This window comes from Equus przewalskii, chromosome 30 (genome assembly GCF_037783145.1).
Source record: "Equus przewalskii isolate Varuska chromosome 30, EquPr2, whole genome shotgun sequence".
In the NCBI taxonomy this organism is placed as follows: domain Eukaryota; kingdom Metazoa; phylum Chordata; class Mammalia; order Perissodactyla; family Equidae; genus Equus; species Equus przewalskii.
Window position 1 is genome coordinate 24,934,476 of NC_091860.1, and position 18,904 is coordinate 24,953,379.

The following is an 18,904-nucleotide window of genomic DNA, read 5'->3' on the forward strand; positions in this document are numbered from 1 at the left end:
GTCTCCCACTTTCCTTCCCTCTCCTCGCTTACTGCCTGGTGTGAGCTGCTCAGACAGACACCTCTCTCTTAGGTGACAAGAACCACAGAGCCGCTAGGCCTCCTGACGTTCAACAGCCGTTTTTTCGAACACCCCTTCGTCTCCAACTGAAATCCTGAAATGGGCTGGATGGCAGGGGTAGGGAGCAGGGCGGGAGGTCATGTCCAGAGGGAAGTGGAGGGGGATGCCCAGGGTGAGAGGAGGTGGCAGAGCTAAGAAATGGCCCTTTGCAAAAAAGCCTCTGTCTTTTGTTTGCAAAGTTCTATCCCAGCACCGACAGCCCCGGGGCGTTAAAAAAGCTGTAGGTGCCCTTAACCACAGCTTCAACCGTTTCTCCTAAATGCGACAACCCTGTCTTCTCTGTCTCCTCCTTCAAGTGCGTTTGCAAAGAAGAGGTTAAAAAAAAAAAAATGTGACCGCTAAAACCAAGAGAATCCCCTCCTCAAGAATTCCCACCACTTCCACCCTCTTTACACAGAAGGTGGCTTGAAACTTCCTCTCCACACTCCCAAAGTCCCGACTCCCTGGTGCCCAGGTGTGCTGTTCTTGGTTTTTTTGACTGTGAGAAAGGAATAAGGAGGAGGAAGTAAAAAGCCAAATTTAAATAGTCGCCTCTCCTCTCTCCCTCACCCAAAAAATAATAAAATAGGTATGGAGGTGCTCCTGGTTCTGGCTTAGGGAAATGCAGCTCTTTCCCGAACCCGCCCCAAAAGTTCAGTCTTAAGAAAAGAGATGAGAGAAAAGACAAGACTAAACCAGAGGCAGAAGGTGTGCACAACAGAGGGGAAGAACTCAAACACGGAAATGAGGGCAGAGAAACCAGAGGCTTTTGGAAAAGTCACTGGGTCCCCTCCCCCCACACAAACCACCACACCGGCCTCAGATACCACGATCTGCCCCAAACTTTTAGCCCTACCAGAAAAGAGAACTTAAACAAAAATCCCATAACTACCTCAAAATGCACACCATCGCCCTCTCTGCAATCAGCCCTCAAGCCTGAATCTAATCCTGGTGTTTATGCAAAGCTGTACCCCCTTTCTCTGGAACCCTCCCCTCCAGGTCCAAACCCAGCCCCTGGCGAGGCAGCGTGGCCACTGTCCTCTGCCAGTTCTTTCTTCCTCTTGCTTTCTCTTTGCCTCCACCAGCTCGCCTGCCTCCCTTTCCCTCTGCCGACTTTCATGTACTGAACATGCAGGTCTGAGTTCTTCAGTCAGCCTAACCGCATCCGGACTCTATTAAAGTTCCTGGCGCGGGATAAACAATGCAACTGTCGCGGGCAGCAGCCTGAAAATAATTGGATTAGCTAAAACATATCAACTAAATAGAGACAGTCCTGCCCAGGCCGTCGGAGTGAATGTCACCCTGGAAAAAACCCTGAAAACTGATCTCATGGTCACTGGGCTCCCAGAGCCCTCCCTCGGAAGTTTTCTAAACCTGGGTTTTGCCAGCTCTGTTTCAAGGTTTCCACCACTTCTCTGTCTATAGAATCTCTGTAGAGGGAGAGAAGAGGGAAGGCAGTGAAATGGTCCCGGCAGAGACATCTACCCTGAACTGGACACCTCCAAGCAGACACCACAATCCTCACAAAAACATCTCTAAAAATATAGTTAAATCCCATCTCAGAGAATCCCAAAGTCTCTGATTTGGCTGTTTCGGTCACAGACAACATCGGGGATGGATTATTTTATTTTTAAAGCAAAAATACTCGCTGTGCGTTTTCTGCTTTTTTTAATGCAAGTGTCTACCCCGAGAGAATGAACAGGCAGCGTGCGTGGAGGCAGGGTGCACGTTTTTCGAGAGAGGATGAGCAGAGGAAGCAGAGGCACACACCTGGAGAAGCTTTCTCAGTTCTTCCTACCTCCTCTGGCTTCAGAACAATTGAAGCGAATGTCCTAAGACGGCTTCCTGTCCCGCCCTGGGCTGGAGCCCCAGAAGTCACTGCAGGGAACTGGGCCCTGCGACTTCTGATTTTCCTTCAACTGTTTCCTCAGGCAAGAGCCCATCTCTCTCTCCCAGAAGATGGGATGAGAGCCCCCTTTTTCATGCAAAGAGTATGTGTGCTGCCTTTGCCAGGGTCCCGCCCCCCACAAAAAACATATACACACTTTATTTATACAGGTCTGTACAGGGGGCTGTCCTCTGTCGACTGCATGACCCCCTCTGAGCCGAGCCAGAGGAAGAGTCAGACGGTCCCAGAGGCCAGGGGGGTCATAGGAGGGACCTGTGTTTGTTTAGGCTTCAAGAGGTTTCGTTTTAGCTTTAAACACTCAAGATTTATTCCCTCGGCCTTCCATTTGGTCTTGGAAGCTTGACTAGAGTTCCTGGCAGAATCCAGAAGTTTCGGGGCAGGCCAGCAGGCAGAGTATTTTGTTCTTGTTTTATTTCCTTACCCAGTTCATTGGAGGGTTTTAAATGAGATCCCACTTCCCCTCTGCTCTGAAGACTAGAAGGAGATAGGATACACCTCATTCTTCCCCCACTGGAAGAATGGGAAGAAAGCAAATCTCCGAAGGGGCTGGAACACCCCCGCCCAGCTCCCCTGGGGGGCCTGGCTGCACGCCCCCTTTTCCTTGCCCTGGGTTTAGGGGAGGGAGAGGTGGGTGGGGGAGAAGGGGCTCCTACCTGTGCTGGATCTCGCCTTGGGCCTCGACTTACATCCGAAGCCGGTGGGGGAGCCCCCCAGTAGGCTGCTGGGCGGGAAGAGTCCAGAGCTGTATTCGGGGACGTAGGGCGGGTACGTGGTGATGGGGTGGTGGGCCGTTGAGGCGGCCCCGCCCAGGGTGGGCATGCTGGCGCGGGAGTGCGAGGCCTCGAGCTTCATGCTGTCGGGCAGCGGCACCTGGTACTTGATGCACTCCTTCTCGTCCTGCCGGGCCGAGCCGGCCGAGCCTGGGGTGGATAGCGACGGGTCCGGCGAGACATCCTTCGGCGGGGTGGGCGGGAAGGTGAAGAGGTGCGGGCTGGAGTGGCCTGCCGACAGCGACGAGGACGAGGCGGGGGGATAGACGGAGAGGGGCCCCGGGGAGCCGTGGTGGATGGACGTCTTGGAGAAGGGGCTGAGGTTCCAGGGCGAGGCGGTGTGGTGGCTGCCCAGGGCCTTGCCGCCGTCCAGCCAGGGCAGGGATCCGTGCAGCAGAGGCGGGCGACACACCTGGCTCCCTGCTGGGGGAAGAGAAGGGACAGGAGAGAGAAATGCACGTGAGAGCGGCCCCAGGAGGCTCTCCCCTCCATCCCCCCTCCCCATCTGGAAGATCCCAAACACAGCCTCCACTTGCACCAGGCCTGCTGTTTCCAATCCAGGCAGACCCCCCGAGTACCTTGGCCAGCACACACTCTTCACCCCTCTCTCCCACACTAATGTCCCATCAAGTCCAGCCGAATTAGGGGCCTGGGTCTGACACCCAAGAGGGGCTACAGTGGAGTGGAGAAGGGCCCCTTGGCTTATTCAGGCCCTCCAGATCCACTTTCTAAATCGCATCCCCTGGGGTCCCTCTTCTAGGACCTGACTTAATTTATCGGTTTCCTTCAATGGCCTGGAGTCCCCCGTCCCAGACCTAATCCCAGCTAGCCTGATAAGACAGCAGGCTGTGAATGATGAGGCCTGGTTGGGGGAGCCTGGCCGCAACACTGCTCAGCACCAGGACGACACAACACACCGGACCCTGGAGAGGGGTCCAGCAGGAGTGCCAGCTCCTGATGCCCAGTGCAAGAAGGAGAGGGCTTGGAAGAGAGGAGAGGGGCATTTTAGGGTGACTTCCAAGTAACCCAGCTTCACTGCTTGCTGGTAAGTGGCAAGGCCTGAAGTGGGACTGACAAGGAAATTTTAATTTGCTCAGACTGTTGGAGAAAGTTTCCAAGCCTGGACCCTTTTTTTCTGCCTGTCTCAAGCTCCCCACACCTACAGAAGGAAATAAAATAAGCCCCATATGCTCTCAAAGATGATTCCACCCGCGCAATCTGTGAATTTTCACCTGAGCCCCTGAGACACAAAATTCCAGTGTTTGTATTTATTTCACTCACACACAGAGGGTCTTTAGCCTTTATATGCAATACACAGTTTTAAGGCAACCACAGCTCAGAGTAGTCCATACGCTCTGAGAGAGGGACACTGAAGCTGCAAGTGAAAATCCACGCACTTATTGATCTTTTAATCCAGTACCTGCCTCAGCATTTGACATTCTATTTAACCATCAAGAACAATACTGAAACTAAAATCTTGAGAGAAAGGAAGGGGAGGGGAGAGGAGGGGGGAGGCGAGTTCTCTGAACACCAAGGGTCAAGATTCATATTATGCAGGAAGTCGTATAGTAAATAATATTAAGTCTGCATCTACCGCATTTCCACTTTACTGCTGATCTGCACAGAACGAGGGCAAAGAGCGCCCCATCCACAGAAACAATTGTTTAAAACCTGGTGACAGCAGGGCTGCGCACGCCGGCTGCCGGAGGGGCTCTGTCATCGGCGCCAACCCGGGCGCTAAGCAGGGGGACCAGGGCAGACCTGGTCGGGCGGACTGAGAGAGCCTCACGTTGTCTCCGCCTGAAATTTTGCTCCTATTTCTTCTTTAGAAACACCCTTACAGCTGGAAAACGTTAGAGATTTTTTTCCCCCTAACTATATAGGACTGGCTTTCTTTTTAACATTTCAGAACTTTCCTAAACTTCTCAAGGGGAAAGAGAAAGGAAAAAAAAGAAAGGCAACTGAGATCTCTTCTCCATAATAAGAAACCCCAATGGATCCTGAATCTCCTTCGGGAGCCTAGTGGCACGGTGGTAGGCCAGAGGAGAGAGTATGGCGAGAGCTGGCCGGAGCAGGCAAGGAGGCAATCCCAAAGCAAAGACGCAGGAGAATTCTGTGCAACCGGGAATCTAGGAAACCTCAGATGTCCCCCGCTTAAGACAGTAGTCTTTCCACCAAAACCCCTCCAATCACCAGAACGCCATTCCTCAGAGCCAAGAGGTAAGGGATCTGCCTAGAAACCAAATGCACTAGCTTTAGGGAAAGGGCAAAAGGGAGCAGCGGGAATAAATTCGCCTCTTGGGCCTTTCTGGAAATGCGCCGGAGAAACAAACTGAGGCACGCCGGCAGAAGCCCCCGGGAAAGAGCTACTGAGTAACTGGCGGAGCGAAGAGCTTTGAAAGCGCCGAGTCCGAGGCGCTAGGGCCGGCGCCGGCTGCCGGGCCGGGAGGGCGGCCGGCGGAGGCAAAGCCTCGGCTCGGAGCGCCTGGGACCCCCCGAGGCCCCCACCCTGCGGCGGCGGGGAGAGAGGGCTGCGGCTCGGCGCCCGCCAGGTGAGCGCCAGGCCCGGGGACACCAGGCGCGGAGAGACGCCCGCTGCGCCTGTTTTTTAAAAACACTCTCATGACGATCGAGACGCCTTCCTCGCCCATTTCCGGGCCCCAATTGTTTTAAATGAAGCAGTAACGACACTTGGGGGCCTTCGCTGGGGCTCCCCACCCCCGGATCCCTCCTTGCCTCCCCGACCCGGGAGAGCGGGGGCGGCCGGGCGGGGGGGTCCCGCACGCGGGGCGCACTCACCGTGGTGGGTCGGAGGGTATCTCTGCACCGTGGCCCTCACCGAGTTTCCGTAGTAGGACGAGACGTGGCTGCCTTGACTGTCGATGTTAAAAAGTACATCCACCTCCTCGGGCAGCGGGTACTGCGCCGGGTCCATGTAGGAGTGGCCGAGGCCCGGGTGGTGCGTGTCCGGGTGCTGCCCGTTGAGGACCGCGGGGTGGTGGTGGCTCACCCAGCGCGGCTGGTCCGCCGTCACCTCCATGGCCCCGGCTGCGCTCGCGCCCTCTCGCCGGGCCCGGAACCCGCGCGCGGAGAGGGAGGGCGGTCGGGCTGGGAGGTTGGGGGGCCCCCGAGGCTCCGCAGGTGCTCCTGCCGTCGGAGGGGCGGGGGCCGTTTAATGATTTGTTTTCAGTGGGGAGAATGGGAAAGCTGGGAAGGAAAGGTGATCAAATGAGATTTTTAAAAAAACCTTTGAGGGGTAGTTTAGCAAAGAGAAGAAGAGGAAGAAAAAAGAAATTCCAAAAAATAGGCACGGAGGGATAAAAGGGGACCAAATTGTAAGAGGGGACGAGGACAGCTGGAATTCTGCAAATGAGGCTGCTCTGCACCGGGGCCTCTTCGGTGCGTCCGAGACTGTGTCTCCTCGAGTCACCTGCGAAGGAGAGAAGGGGGAGACCTGGATGAGCTCCTAAGTACTTTACACCTGAGTTTATGAAGTGGCACCACCTCCCCTGGAGCCGCCCGGCCCCCGCGCCCGCGCACCCGGGCCACGCACACACGCGCCAGCACGCCTCCTCTGGAGCTCGGAAAACCCGGACGCAGCCAGGGAGCAAACGCCTCCCCAGCGCATCCCTCAGCAGCCTGGCTCTCCCGGGAGCCCCGGACTGACTGAGCGGTTCCAACTTGGACGACAATTCCCTCCCTCCGGGAACACCGGTCCCGGGACCTTCCTTCCAGCGTTTAAAAACTCTCCCAAAGAGGAGGGTTGCGCGTTTAAAATGTTTTAAAGTCCTCCCAAATAGAAAGGAAAAAAAAAATCAAATTAAAAAAAAAAGTCGCCAGTACCAACCTGGGTAGCGAGGAGCAGAGAGGAGGAGCAGGAGGAGGCGTGTGACCTGAGAGAGCAGAAACTGCTCGGTCAGATTGCGTGGCTCGCTCTGTCTCGCGCTCTCTCCGTCTCTCTCTCTTTCCTCTCTCTCTCTCCCTCTCTCAGTATTTTTTTTTTTTTTACAGGGAATGCATTCTTTCTGAAAGTATCAAGACGGCGCCAGGCAGCTCAGTGTTCGCAGACAGCTGTGGCGCGACGCAACTTAAGGAGGTTCTAGTGTCATCCGCGCCGAGGGGGAGGAGCCTGGCGCTGGCGAGGAGGGGACAGGATCGCCAGCACAAGGAAACTGCAACCCAAACCCGCTCCAGGACTTCGCCGCCCCCCCGCCCCCCCTCCTCCCTCCCCTCCAGTGACCGGAAAGGGGCGCCGCGGAGGGCGGCCCGGGAGCAGGGGCCGCGGGGCGGGTGGGCGAGGCGCACGGGAGGGAATTCGCGCTCTGGCCCTTTAACTGTGGCTCCCGCTCCTGCCAATTCATCCGGCTCCGCAGATGATTCCGTGCCGGGGACACCGGCCTGCCCCATTCATAAAGTGAATTTCTACAGGCAGCCTTTCTTTTCCAGACTTTTTTAAATGAGCAAACTTTTTTTTTTAGTCAATCCAGGGTATTTGGGAGTTTATCGATTTGGGGGCTCTGTACATGTAAAACTGCTCAGAAAAAAAAATATTTTTAATGTCAAAGTACGTTGAGATTTGCCTCTGGAGAGAACGGCCTAAAAGATCGAGGAATCGGGCAAAAGAATTTGATTGGAACGTCCGTGTTACTTTGGGGTCGTTGTGAACATTTTCTCCAGCCTTATGGCGCTAACGAGCCTCTCAAATGAATGTTCCAGCTGGTCCAGCTGTCCTTTCCAGACCTAATATTTGTAAGCGATGTGTGCTTTTGACTTAAGTGACAATCGTGATGGATGAAAAGGAGTGGTGGGAGGAGAGAGACGCTGACTAGTTCCCCAAGTACAGGGAGAGGTAAAGAAATCGGTCTGCAATCCAGTCCCCCAACTTTTCCCTTCTCCCCGCCCAGAGCCCTGCTGACTCCAGCTCCTGGCGTTTTTCCCCAGCCGAGGACACCAGCGCCCTGCCCCGACGCCCACCCGGGCCGCCGGGCAGGACCGCGGCGACTCTCCGCGGGCCTCGCAGCTATCCGGCTCGCTCTGCCGGGCCCCGCAGCCCCGGGCGGAGGGAGCGCGGTTCCGAGGCGGCCTGCGAGGGGCGGGGCGGGGGCGGGGCCGCGAAGGGGCCAATCAGCGGGCGAGGCTGCGGCCGGGCCGCGATTGGCCGGCCCCGCGGGCTCCAACCTCCTCGGCCTCCCTTGGTCCTTTGAGCCACTGCATCCCCTAGCGGCGCTTAGGCTCCTGCAGCCGCCGCCCGAAAAGGCGGCCGGGGCGAGCAGGGGTCAGGCGCGGAAGGAGACTTCCACCTCTGCTCGCCCCAGGACGACGTGTGCGAGGACAGATTGTGGGTTCTCTCGCAGGCTTTCCCACCGATGGTACAAAGAGCTTGATAGGGGGTTTTATTTGAAGACTTTATTCCCTCTTCGCTTCTCTACTCCATAAAATTCCCTACAAATACAAAAATTCGAGATAGAAAAGACTGTCCCTAAAAGTACGTTCTGGACTAGTCCTTTCACGAGGTGAAGCAAAACCCTCAAGATTCAGCCTTGACTTGGCGTGGAGGGGATGTGTTGTTTTAATACGCAATCCTTGTAGAAAGATCAGTAAAATTTATTTGGAAGAAGTAGAGGAGACGCGGGTCCTCTCGATCCTGGATTTGGAGCTTCTCTTGAGTCTCGGTCTTCTTAAACCTGACGTTTGCTAGGAATCAGAGTTGTGTTTAGAAGATCCCTAAATTAAACACACGCCCCCGTGTTTCTCCTGAGCCCATTTACTCCCGGTTTATTAGGGCGGCCCAGTAAAGGAGCATCGATTTTTCCTTCCACTCTGACCACTTCTCTCTAGGGCCATTCAAGCTGCCAGCCTCTCCTGCTCCGGGCGTTCTCCAAACCTTTTAATTATTTAGTTTCTGTCCAGCATTCACCGAAACAGCTCCATAAACAAGGACGAACGAACGCACACACGTCTTTGCTAAAGTCCCGAGATTAAGACTAAGGATGGAAGCAGAGAGAAAAAGTGAAAAGCGCTTCTTGGAGCGTCAGTCCAGGACCAGGAGACGCTAGCTCGACCCCAGTTCAAAGCCACCCAGAAAATCCCAAACGGAGTTCCCTGGTCCTCTGCTCGGAGACCTGGAAGCCACGGAAAGGACAAAAGGGAGCCATCCTCGAAAAGCTGCTGTAGCCAGGACTTGAAAATGTTAACTTCTGAGGCTAAGAACGATTTTTCAAAGACAAAGAGAAAGTATTTGAGAAGGAGGCCTTCCGGTGTAGCGGCGCCTCTCTGATAACGCACACAATTTTGGGGGCGGGCGAAGGAGAATTACTCGTTTAAATTAAATCGTAAGCCCCGAGCCTGGCTGCAGTGGGATGGAGAGACCCCCACCACCACCTTGGAAAAATAAAAGATGTGGAAGGCCCCTCTGGGTGGTTTGGACCTGGCAGAGAGGCGTGGGGGGCTGCGGCTGGATGCCCGGTGTAATGGAGCCAGCCTGTAGGGGGTATTTAACATTTAATTCCCAGCCGGTCCGCCCCTGTTCCCGGACTGACAGTGGGTAATTGGGAAAGAGGACGTTGCTCTTTTGATGGCCCGCGCCGGCCAGTCTCGCCGACGCCACACTGGGTTTGACGTCACGGGCCCAGCCCCAGAGCCAGGAGCGCAGAGCAGGGGGAAGGGAAGAGGAGGGGAGGGGGATACCCGCGAGGGAGGGCCGAGGTCGGCCCCGGGACCCACGGGGAAGGAAGGGGGAAGGGAGCGAGGCCGGAGAGAGGCTGCGGCGCTTGGCCTGAGGCGGAGAGCCGGGCTGCGGGGGTCTGGGCCAGGCCAGGCGCCGGCCTGACCCGCCTCGCCGGCAAATGCAGGCCGGGCTTCCTCCTCCGAGGGCGGGCGGGCGGGCGGGGGATGGGAGGGGGCTCGAGGCCGGGGAAGGGGGGAAAGGTGGTCCTGATTCCCCCATGCAGTGGCACACCAAGCTGACGCTGGCCTCCTGCGGAGACGCCTCAGCGCCCTCCTGCAGACCTCACGCCCCCCCACCCCCAGGAACCCCGGCCCTGGCCTGGTCTAGCGAGTCCCCCCTCCTCCCCGGGAGCAGCCGGTGAAGCTCCGGTGGAGGAAGCGAGGAGGAGACCCAGGAGGAGGATGCCGCTGCCGCTGCCGCCGCCGCCGCCGCCGCCGCTGCAGGGCCCAGGGCTCCTGTAGGGCACGAGGCCTCCCACATCAGGGTAAGGGGCCGGCGAATGGCCTGGATGCGTGGGACCCTGGGGGCAAGCATCCTGGAGCCGAGCAGGCGACGGCACAGCCACCGCCCTCCCCCTCCCCGCCGCGGGTCCCGGGGCCGTGAGCGGGACGGCGGCAGCCAGTTGGGCCTGTCTGAAACGCCAGGCCTCGAGGCGGCTGCTTTAGGCGTCAAGTTGAGCGGGGTGTGTGTGCCCTCTTGGGGAAAGGGTAAGAAATGGAGCCTTCCTTTTTCTCCTTGGTTGGGGTGAGCTGGGACCCACACCCCCCCAAACACATGCCCATGTTCAGGTCCCTCCCACCCGCCCTCCTGGGAGTGCAGAGACTCCGTCCGGATGGAGGTGGGGAAGCCAGTCCCGCCAAGGAACCGGAGTTCGCGGCGCAGAGGGGAGGAGCGTGACCCCCAGGCTCACCCCTGGGGTCGCAGGACCCGGCGAGCGGAGATCCACGCGGCCAGCGTCACCCACCCGAGCCTGGCGACGGGCGCGTCCAGGCGAGCTCCGCGGGGCCGAGGTGCCGGGAGAAGCAGCCCCGGGCGCCCGCGCGCTGCCCGCCGAGGGGTACCAGAAATGCCGCGCCTCGGGGTCGAAGTCATAAAGTTACTAATCCCGCGCAGGGGGAGCAAGCGTGCCTCGGGCCGCCTGGGGCGGTCATTTGAGCGTGTTTACTTAAGGACTTTGCAAGCGGAGCGCGCGCGAAATAGTCGGATTTCCAGCGAGGCAGCAAATATTTGCAGGCGGGAGAAAGAAGCGGAGCCGGGCCGCGCCGTTAAAGACAGAAATGAAGCCGGAACCTGCGGGGCTGGGGGCGGGGAGGGCACAGAGCGACAGCAAAGGCCAGAAATTGGAGCGCGGCCCCGAGGCCCTTGCGAGCCGGGGCTGGAGGAGGAGAAATCCCTCCCCATTCCAGCTCGATCAATCTTCCTTGGCTGCGATCGCTCAATAAAAATGGTGTGAACCGGCCGCGGTCGCTGTGCGTCTGGGGAGGAAGTAGAGGCCAGAGGTGCCGAGGCCGGCGCCGGCACCCCGCACCAGCCCGGTTCGCGGCCGGGCGGTCTGCAAGCCTTAGGCGGCCGGGAGCCGAGGGCGGCCCGGGGGGCCTTTAATTGGTTGTCTCCATTTTAATAGTGGCCATTGTTGGAGCAATTAGCGAGAGACAATAACCGCCAAGAGGCGTTTAATTCGATTCGGTGCCCCGGTTGCGGCCGGGACAAGGGCGCTCTGGAAGCATAGGCTGGCTTGGGAGGGAAGATCGAGTTAAGCGCCGGCTCCCTTGCTCGCCAGTTTTGTCTTAGGTGTGGGAGTTATACTGGGGCAAGTTAAAAGCGGAGCGAGAGCTACCAGGTCCTGCTCCTGGACAGAGGAAACCCGTCCTGGGCCTCGCTAGCCCCGCAAGGCGCCCCCGGGGCCGCCGCGCCTGCTGGCAGCACGCGCCTAAACTGCGGCCATTGCGCGCGTCCCCAGTGCCTGCTGGAGGGAAAAAAGCAGAGAGGACAGGGACGTGAAAATCGATCTCCTTCCTCTCGAGCCCCGGGACTGCACCTCGATCACCCGAACCGCGTCCCAATTTCTTTCCCCATCGGAGGAGGTGGGGCAAAGGAGAGAACGCTCTTCTGGCGCGTGCACACCTCCCTCTCCACCGAGCCAGTCAGTACCCCCACCTCTGCCTGGGCCCTCGGATTAGGTTACCGTGGCCGGGCGAGGATTTTTACTGGATACGAGAATAGCGCAGGTAAAGCTGTATAAACAGCTCGCCGGCTGCCGGACGGGAGGGTTACGCAGGGGACACGGCCCACGGCGCCACCGCCGGGCCAGGGCTGCGCGGGCGAAGCGGCGGGAGAGCACAATTATGTTATGCTCAGGGTAAACAGATTATATTATGTCTCTGCAGTCCCCACCCGAGCCCCCGTCTCTTTCCCGCATGAGCTGAAATGAAGAGAAGGAAGCGAAACCAAAAGGTGATGAGAAAGAAGCCGGCGTTCGGCAGTGCTCGCTGCTCTCTTAAAATGAAACAGTGGACGTGGGGGAACGCAGAGAAAAGAGGGCCCCCCGAAACTCACTGGCAAAGGGAAGATTCTGGAGGTGGAAACGTCAAAGGGGAAGCCCGCGGGAACTCAGGCGAAAAGAGCTCGGCACGCGCGCCTCTCTTCCCGGCTCCCACGCCTACCAGCCCCTGGCCTGGGGTCTCCCTGCCCTGGGAAATGAGCCATCGCTTTGGGGGTGGTATGTGGTTTGATTTACCTTCCCCCCTCCCTTATTCATCTATCACTGTTTAAAACTCGGAAGGAAACCCTCCCGGGCCTGGAGGGGCAGCGAGAGATGGGGAGTCAGAGACACGAGATGCGCTCCGAGATTACCCCCTCCCGCCCCGCCCCCACCGCCAGCCTGGGACCTCCAGCTTCAAGCGATCCTGGCCCTCCCTCTGCCGCTTCCCCCCTTCTCCCCGGTTGAGAAAAACCCTGATGGTATCGAGATAAAAATTGGGTAGGTAGGGGTGTAGCGGGAAGGAGGAGAGAGAGGGAGAAGACAGGGGATTTCTGCTTTCGGGTTTAATAGGGCCCCTGTCAAGGGGCCTTGGCAAAGGGGGGAGCCCCGCGGTTGGGTAGGAAAGAACGATTCCCCCTTGAGGGTGAGTCGAAAGGAATGCCAGGCGCCCTGGAGGAAGATGCACCTCCCAGCTCTCCCTCCCTCGTGGTCTGGGGGACAGGTGAGAGGCACAAGAGGAGAGGAAGCGATGGAGGCGGCGCTCCAGCGGGTCCGCGCGGTGCCTCCCGGCCCCAGGCCGCTTATCTGGCCCCCAGCGGCACCGCCGACTCTCAGGAAGGCGCTCTCCTCCCCGGGGGTCCTCAGGCGGCACCGCCGAAGCGTCTGGGACTCCCAGGGAAGGGAGCGGCCACCGCAGCCAGGAAAGTGGTCAGAAGTACGAGGTCAACCGTGTGAACTCCAGGCCCTAGCATTTTTTGGGGCGAAGAGGGGTGCACGTGGGGCGCCTGCTCCACTCCCCGTAGCCTCGCGGGGCTCCTGGCTTGTCGCCCGCCGCCTCGCCGCCTCCCAGCTCAGAGCCCCCAGCTCCGAGCCCCGAGCGCTCGCTTCAGCCCTTCAGGCGACTCGCCTCGGGTCACTTCAGTGTGGCATTTCAGGAGCCGGAGGGCTTTAACTGGGGGCTATTGTGTTTTTACTTCTCTTGATAAGCCGGAAAACTGGGGTGTGATGGTTGCTGGACAATGGACCGCGGGCTTCAAGGGAACAGGGAGTTCACAACAGGGAGAGGGGCAATGAGAGAGGGTCGTTTCGTTCAGATCAGGAGACAGTAGCGGCGAGGTTCTAAAAGCACGAATTGTCATTTGTTCCTTTGGACACGCTGGAGACCCGATGGGGAAATCTGCGCTTCTGCCCGCCTCAGAGGTGTCAAGAAGCCACCTTCCCGCGGGCCCCCTCCGCCTCTCCATCCCTCCAGAACTGCGCCCTGCCGGCCGTCTCTCCCCGCCAGGCCCCGGCTCGCGCTCGGCTCGCCGCCGCCTGCCACCTCGTGGAGCCCAAGCAATTTGTTACATAAAACAAAACAGCAGCCACACACATGTGCCTGCAGACCCGCAGCGACGGACACCCAGGGAGACCTCCGCTCAAGCGCCTCGGGCCCCGTGTTTCTTTCTGTCCATCTAAGGGCCGCATCCACCGCCACCACCTCTGGTCGCATCTGCCCGGCGACCAGAAGCTAAGGCAGTTCGGACTCGCGCTCCCGGGCTTGCTGGCCCACTCGCGGCGTTGCCAACCCTCTCTCCGCTGACTCCGACCGTTGAGAAAAAGAGGGGATCAGAAATATTTGGTGCGCGCACAAAGACGTACCACGAAAGGCATGCACATTTCTGTGTGAAATGGCTCAGATGCGAGAATGAGACACCGCCTCAGTGCAGCCAGCCCAGAAATGGTTAGAATAACCTGGTGCTGGAGAACACTGGGCTTCCGAACTCTGCCCCCATACATCTTATCAGGACCCCGAATTCCCTGCCACCTCCCATGTTCCCCGACACAAGCTGCCTTAACCTCCAGGAGAGGGATTCTCAGCCACCCGGCTCCCACGTACCTGCCCCCTCCCCAGGCTCTCTGTGTCACTCTGGGCTGGGGGGCTCCCAAAAGAGGCTCCACCACTGAGTGTCCAGGGGCAGCTACTCCCATCTCTTCACTGCACCCCGACTTACCCCACCTCGTGTAACACCTGGAAATATCAAATAAAGGAAAATGCAGTGTCCCCTGTCTCCAGACTTTTCGCAGGACAGACTAACCCCAACCCTGAGTCCCCCAGGGTTGACAGAGATATCTTGTGTAGAATGGAGGGTGGGCCTGTGGGATGCAGGGGCTTGTATGCTGAGTGCCACACACCCACATCATCGAACTCAGCTGGCTCCTCAAGCCAGGAACCTTAGGCCTCTCAAGGTGACTGGCTGGAAGCTAGAAGCTGGACTCCCTGCCTGATCCCACTCCGGAATCGATAATGGGAGCCCATGGGACCCAACACCCACCTGGGTCTTGGTCTGTCTGACCTGGACCCCATACCCCAGCCCAGGTTCAAATGGACAGACCACAATTCCTGTCCTCAGAACCACACAGCTGTTTACGGGCTTTGAAGGTAAGCCCCCTCCCACACCCAGCCATCCGGGCTCAGCAAGCATCTCCCATCCAGACACCTGGATTGACTCTGCCAGCCTGGCTGGGACTCCCCACCCCGCAGCCTGTCACAGGACCAACAGCCCCCACACACACCTTCTGCCACACACACTTTTTCTGCCACAACCACTAAGGGATGGAAGGGCTGTAAAGGCTACTTCATTATTTGTCCCTTTAAAGGTCTCGTGTCCACAACCCCAGCATCCTGGTGAATGTGGGCGACAGGGGAGGAGAGAAGGACCAGGAAACATGGGAACCAGAGGGGAGATCCTGCGGGTCAGACTCACTTCCAGCCCCTGCCCTGGACAGAATCGCCCACATCAGTTTCCTCAGGCACCCTGCAGGATCCAGAGGAAGAAAAGATGTCTAAAAGCAATTCTCCTGCCCAGATTCTCTCCACTTCCTCGGCATTTGAACATTCTCTCTCTTCATTGGGACCTGCCTCTGACTGAACGACTTCTTGGAGGTCTGTTGGTCAGACACCCCTGGAGAAAGTCAAATTCTTGTCCTCTCTACCCCTCCCGCTCCCCGCAACCCTGGGCACCCTCTCTTGGAAGCTGCGGTTTTCTTGCCTAACTCAGGGTGCTCCTGGAAGCCAGGGCACCTCCTAGCCACCAGCTCCCCCTGGGGGAAGGGGATGCCAGATGCCTGCACATCTGGGCTCCAACTTTATCTCACAGGGCACAGCTGTTTCTTTGATTATAGGCAGAGACAATGAGCCTAAACACACACTTGTAAGCAGAGGGAAATAAACACGAAATTGACACTCGGGGCTGCACCCACCTTCCGAGAAAGCTGAGCTGCTCCTTGGCAAAAGGGTTCTTTTCCCTAAGCCTTTGCCCTCACTGGCAAGAAGGAAACGTATGTCCAGCCCTTCCCAAGCATTCCCACCGTCTCTTATTTTTCTGCTTAGTTTTTCTTCACATGCCTAGTCCTACTAGCTTGTTCCTCCAAACAAGGACGTACACCCCTGCACACACCATGCTGGCCCAAGGTCATTGCAGAAAGCCGAAGATTTCCAGGGGCCAGAAAGAACAATAAGGACAGGGATCTAGCTCACTTTCTTCCAGGGGTAGCTGTCCTTTTGGAGTCAAGACCTCCTCTTAATTCTCTCCACCTGGGCCGGGGACAGCGCGTGCAGAGTTAAAGAGGGAAGACAGCGACATTCACTGACCTGGTAGCTCGCTCCCGCCGGCCAGCTGTTTTTTATTTTTTCCTGACTCGCCCGAGATCTGAAGGCAGAAATGACAGGCAGACTTGGCCGCTGTTGCCGCCGCTGCGGTCCTCGCCGCCCCGGCTGGCTGCCTACGGCATCTCACGCGGGCTTCCAGCGAGAAGTAAAACCTGAGTGATGCGCATCTTTCCTAGAAACCCCCTCCCTCCGCCTTCTCCTGCTCACTGTAGAGAGCGGAGCTCTTCCGGGTTGCGAAGGGGGAAAGGGAGGGAGGGAAGAAGACTGAGGGAGGAATGAATTTCACCCCCTTTTTGCAAACAGGCAAACCGCACATCAGGGGGATGTGAAACTGGCAGGGTTGGGGGGGATGGGGAAAGACTGCCTGAAATATGACCAGCCCCTGGCGCCTACAAAGCCCACTGTCTCTGGCAGGGTTGGCATTAACACTGTAAATGTCATCAGTAGTGTTGACTGGGTCATTACCTACGTAGATATAAAAGCTTTTGCGGAGTTTTCTTCACATTTTTGGAGGAAGTAGGGACCCACTGGGACCATCTAGAAGTACAGCTGGTGGCCACCATTATTAGCAGGGTCTCTGCCCCACAGGGTTTTCCCTCTCCCTTCTGACTGTTTCTCTGTTTCTGTTTATGCTGACACCTCAAAAATGCCTGCACACTAGCTTCATCTATCTTCAGCCACAGCCAGCCAGTAAAAGTTAGGAAAAGCGGATGGCCAGTGACCCAGCTCTGGGCTTGCTGCTGCTTTGGGGCCCTCCTCAGGGTAGGCATTGGGAGGCTGGGGTACTCGTACACATACAAAGTAGAGATTTGAGGAGGGGGCTCCCTATGGGTCCCAACTCTTTTCAAGAAGACTTCTAGAGCAAATTTACCTTCTCAGAGAGTGAGATAAGGAAGTGAGAATCAGAGGTCACTCTGAAGATAAAATGTCTGAAAGAAAATGTTGCTATTAATCTTCACACCGGACCCAGTCAACTCCAGCCCTCCCCTGGCAACCTCCCCGTCTCCTGGAGCATCCCTACTTCTGCTGGTGGGAGATCAAAATTATCCACGGAGAGAATCTGTCATGAATAAATTTCTGCAGGAGTAAAATGAAACTCCATAAACATTGGGGTAGAAAGGTCAGATCCATTTGTTTTGACAGGTAGAGTTTTCCTTTCACAATATTTATACAATAAGAATATGGAGACTGACTTTAAAAATAAATAAATCTTTGGGGAGAAATAAAACAAAATTTGTCCATTACTGGGCCAGGATGTCAGGAAGTTTCTTGTGCTGAAACCAGTTCGGTAGGAAGGAGCTGCCCGGTTTAATGGTGCGAAGGGTTTAGGGGTGGCTGCTCCGTCCGGGGAGGACGAGGCCATTGGTCAGCAGGTCAGAATGAGCGGTGCAGAGGTGGGGCCGTGATCCGAGAAGGGAAAGCCGGTGAGAGGCAAGCGGGGCGCGTGAGAGTCAAGCTGTCCTGGAGCGTGGTGTCTAGAGAGGAGGTACGGAGGATGCCCAGGCCAGAGGGCGCCACGGTTGAGGATACGCTGGAGGTCCCGCGATGGGGCCGCGACCTCCAGCCACTAGAACCCCCTCGACTCAGACACACCACCAAGCGGTCTGCGCCCTCCGCTCCGCACCGTCGGGACTCCCTGTTTAAGCCAAGAATGGAGGGAGAGCATTATTCATTTGCCACCTTGGCCAGGAGAGCAGAAGGGGGTCTCTCTGCCCTGGAGGGAGCCCGAAGTCCACCTCGCGTCACTAACTCAGCCCCTCCTCCGCCCTCCTGCCCTCTCCCTCCCGCCGTCTGCCACCAAGTGGCAGAACCAAGTTCTTTGGTGCTGGGGAGCGGAGTCCGAAGGGCTGCGCGTTTCCAGGACGTAGGGGACGAGGCCACTCTCTTGACAGCTTTCCCCCAACCTGTTGCTCCGAGGCATCTGGGGGCTGCAGCTTGGCCTGTGCTAGGAAGGCCGCGAAGGGCTGGGCCGCTGCCCAGGCAGAGGAGGTGACCGGGAATCCCGAGTCTTTTAGGGTCCCCAAACCACCCCACCCTCTTCGAGCGCCGCTCCGCAAGAACTAGGACCACGGGCCCCAGCATCTGTCACCCAAGCAGCGACATTGGCTCCTTGGCCCAGGTGTTAGCTGTACCCCAACTCGCTGTGCACCAGGCCCTGGGGCCATTTGCGTTTTTCTCCAAGCTCCCCTCCCCGCTTCTTGTCCCTTTCGAGGTTCCCATTCTCCCTTCCCCCACCTCCCCAGATCCGCCTCCAACTGGAAAGCCCTTTTCCTGTAGAATCGGGATCCCAAACTGCACCCCCTGGGACCCAAGGCCCACTGCCGCTCCTCTCTTCTTGGTCCCTCTCCCCCACCCCGTCGCCACTCTGTCCCCGGCACGCGCCGGCGACCCTGCGCCCGGTTCCGGCCGGTCTGACGGCCTCTCTCCCCGTTCCTTTTCTGCTGACGCGGGCACTTGCTTGTCTCCGGGTCTAAAGCGACTCTTCGGTAAGGGACTGAGTAATCTGATCGCATGCACACGGCTCCTCCATCACCTCAGTTCTACCTTTAGCCAAGTGAGGCTTAATTCAAGGAAATTCGGCTGCCAAAGACACTCGGGCTGGGAAAAAAAAAATTCGAAGGACTTAAAATATAACTGGTGTTCAATGTAATGGTCAGACAGGCGCAAGATTCAGAGAAGAGATGCCAGCTCTCTTGATGGACTTAGGGGTGGAAACTGTTGCTAATTAGGGACAGGAGAGTGAATTATTCCGAGAGGGTTGGGGGGAGATCTCATGGTGAGGAGGAAGTGAGGTGAAGACAGGAGAGAATTTATTCTGAGAAGTAAGCCAAGTCAGGGAAGGAGTTGGTCGCTTAGTCAGATGGGCTAAAGATTTATTCGGGATATGTGGGCATCGGCGGCCGCACACTGTAAAGATGTTGCCTTAATGAAGCTACAAGTCGCTTTCTGAATTTTAAAAGCTACCAGTCTGGCTCGCTGATTCGTGGTTCAGGTCTCTGCGTGTGTATTTACTTATGTGTGAGAGAGAGAGCAAAAATGATCCTCT

At 57.4% G+C, this 18,904-nt stretch overlaps 2 protein-coding genes across 11 annotated transcripts in view; one reads left to right on the plus strand and one right to left on the minus strand.

The window, feature by feature from the left end:
• GATA3 (GATA binding protein 3) overlaps positions 1 to 16,068 on the minus strand; it is a 29,214-nt gene extending 13,146 nt beyond the window's left edge. For 2 of the 10 annotated variants that reach the window (XM_070601087.1, XM_070601082.1), the window contains exons 1-3: positions 6,626 to 6,929; positions 5,578 to 6,208; positions 2,662 to 3,201 (exon numbers count right to left, since the gene is read on the minus strand). In XM_070601087.1, the coding sequence (XP_070457188.1) occupies positions 2,662 to 3,201; positions 5,578 to 5,818 (781 nt within the window). In that variant the 5' untranslated portion in view covers positions 5,819 to 6,208; positions 6,626 to 6,929. Of the gene's footprint in view, positions 1 to 2,661; positions 3,202 to 5,577; positions 6,209 to 6,331; positions 6,601 to 6,625; positions 6,979 to 15,840 lie in introns of those variants that run through there. The other 8 variants (XM_070601088.1, XM_070601083.1, XM_070601086.1 and 5 more) reach the window with 8 other exon arrangements.
• LOC103556768 (uncharacterized) lies at positions 9,838 to 14,250 on the plus strand. The gene is made up of 2 exons (XM_070601093.1): positions 9,838 to 9,989; positions 10,294 to 14,250. Exon 2 carries the CDS (start codon positions 10,338 to 10,340, stop codon positions 10,956 to 10,958), a length of 621 nt encoding a protein of 206 aa, XP_070457194.1. The 5' UTR covers positions 9,838 to 9,989; positions 10,294 to 10,337; the 3' UTR covers positions 10,959 to 14,250.
• Positions 16,069 to 18,904: the final 2,836 nt, after the last annotated feature.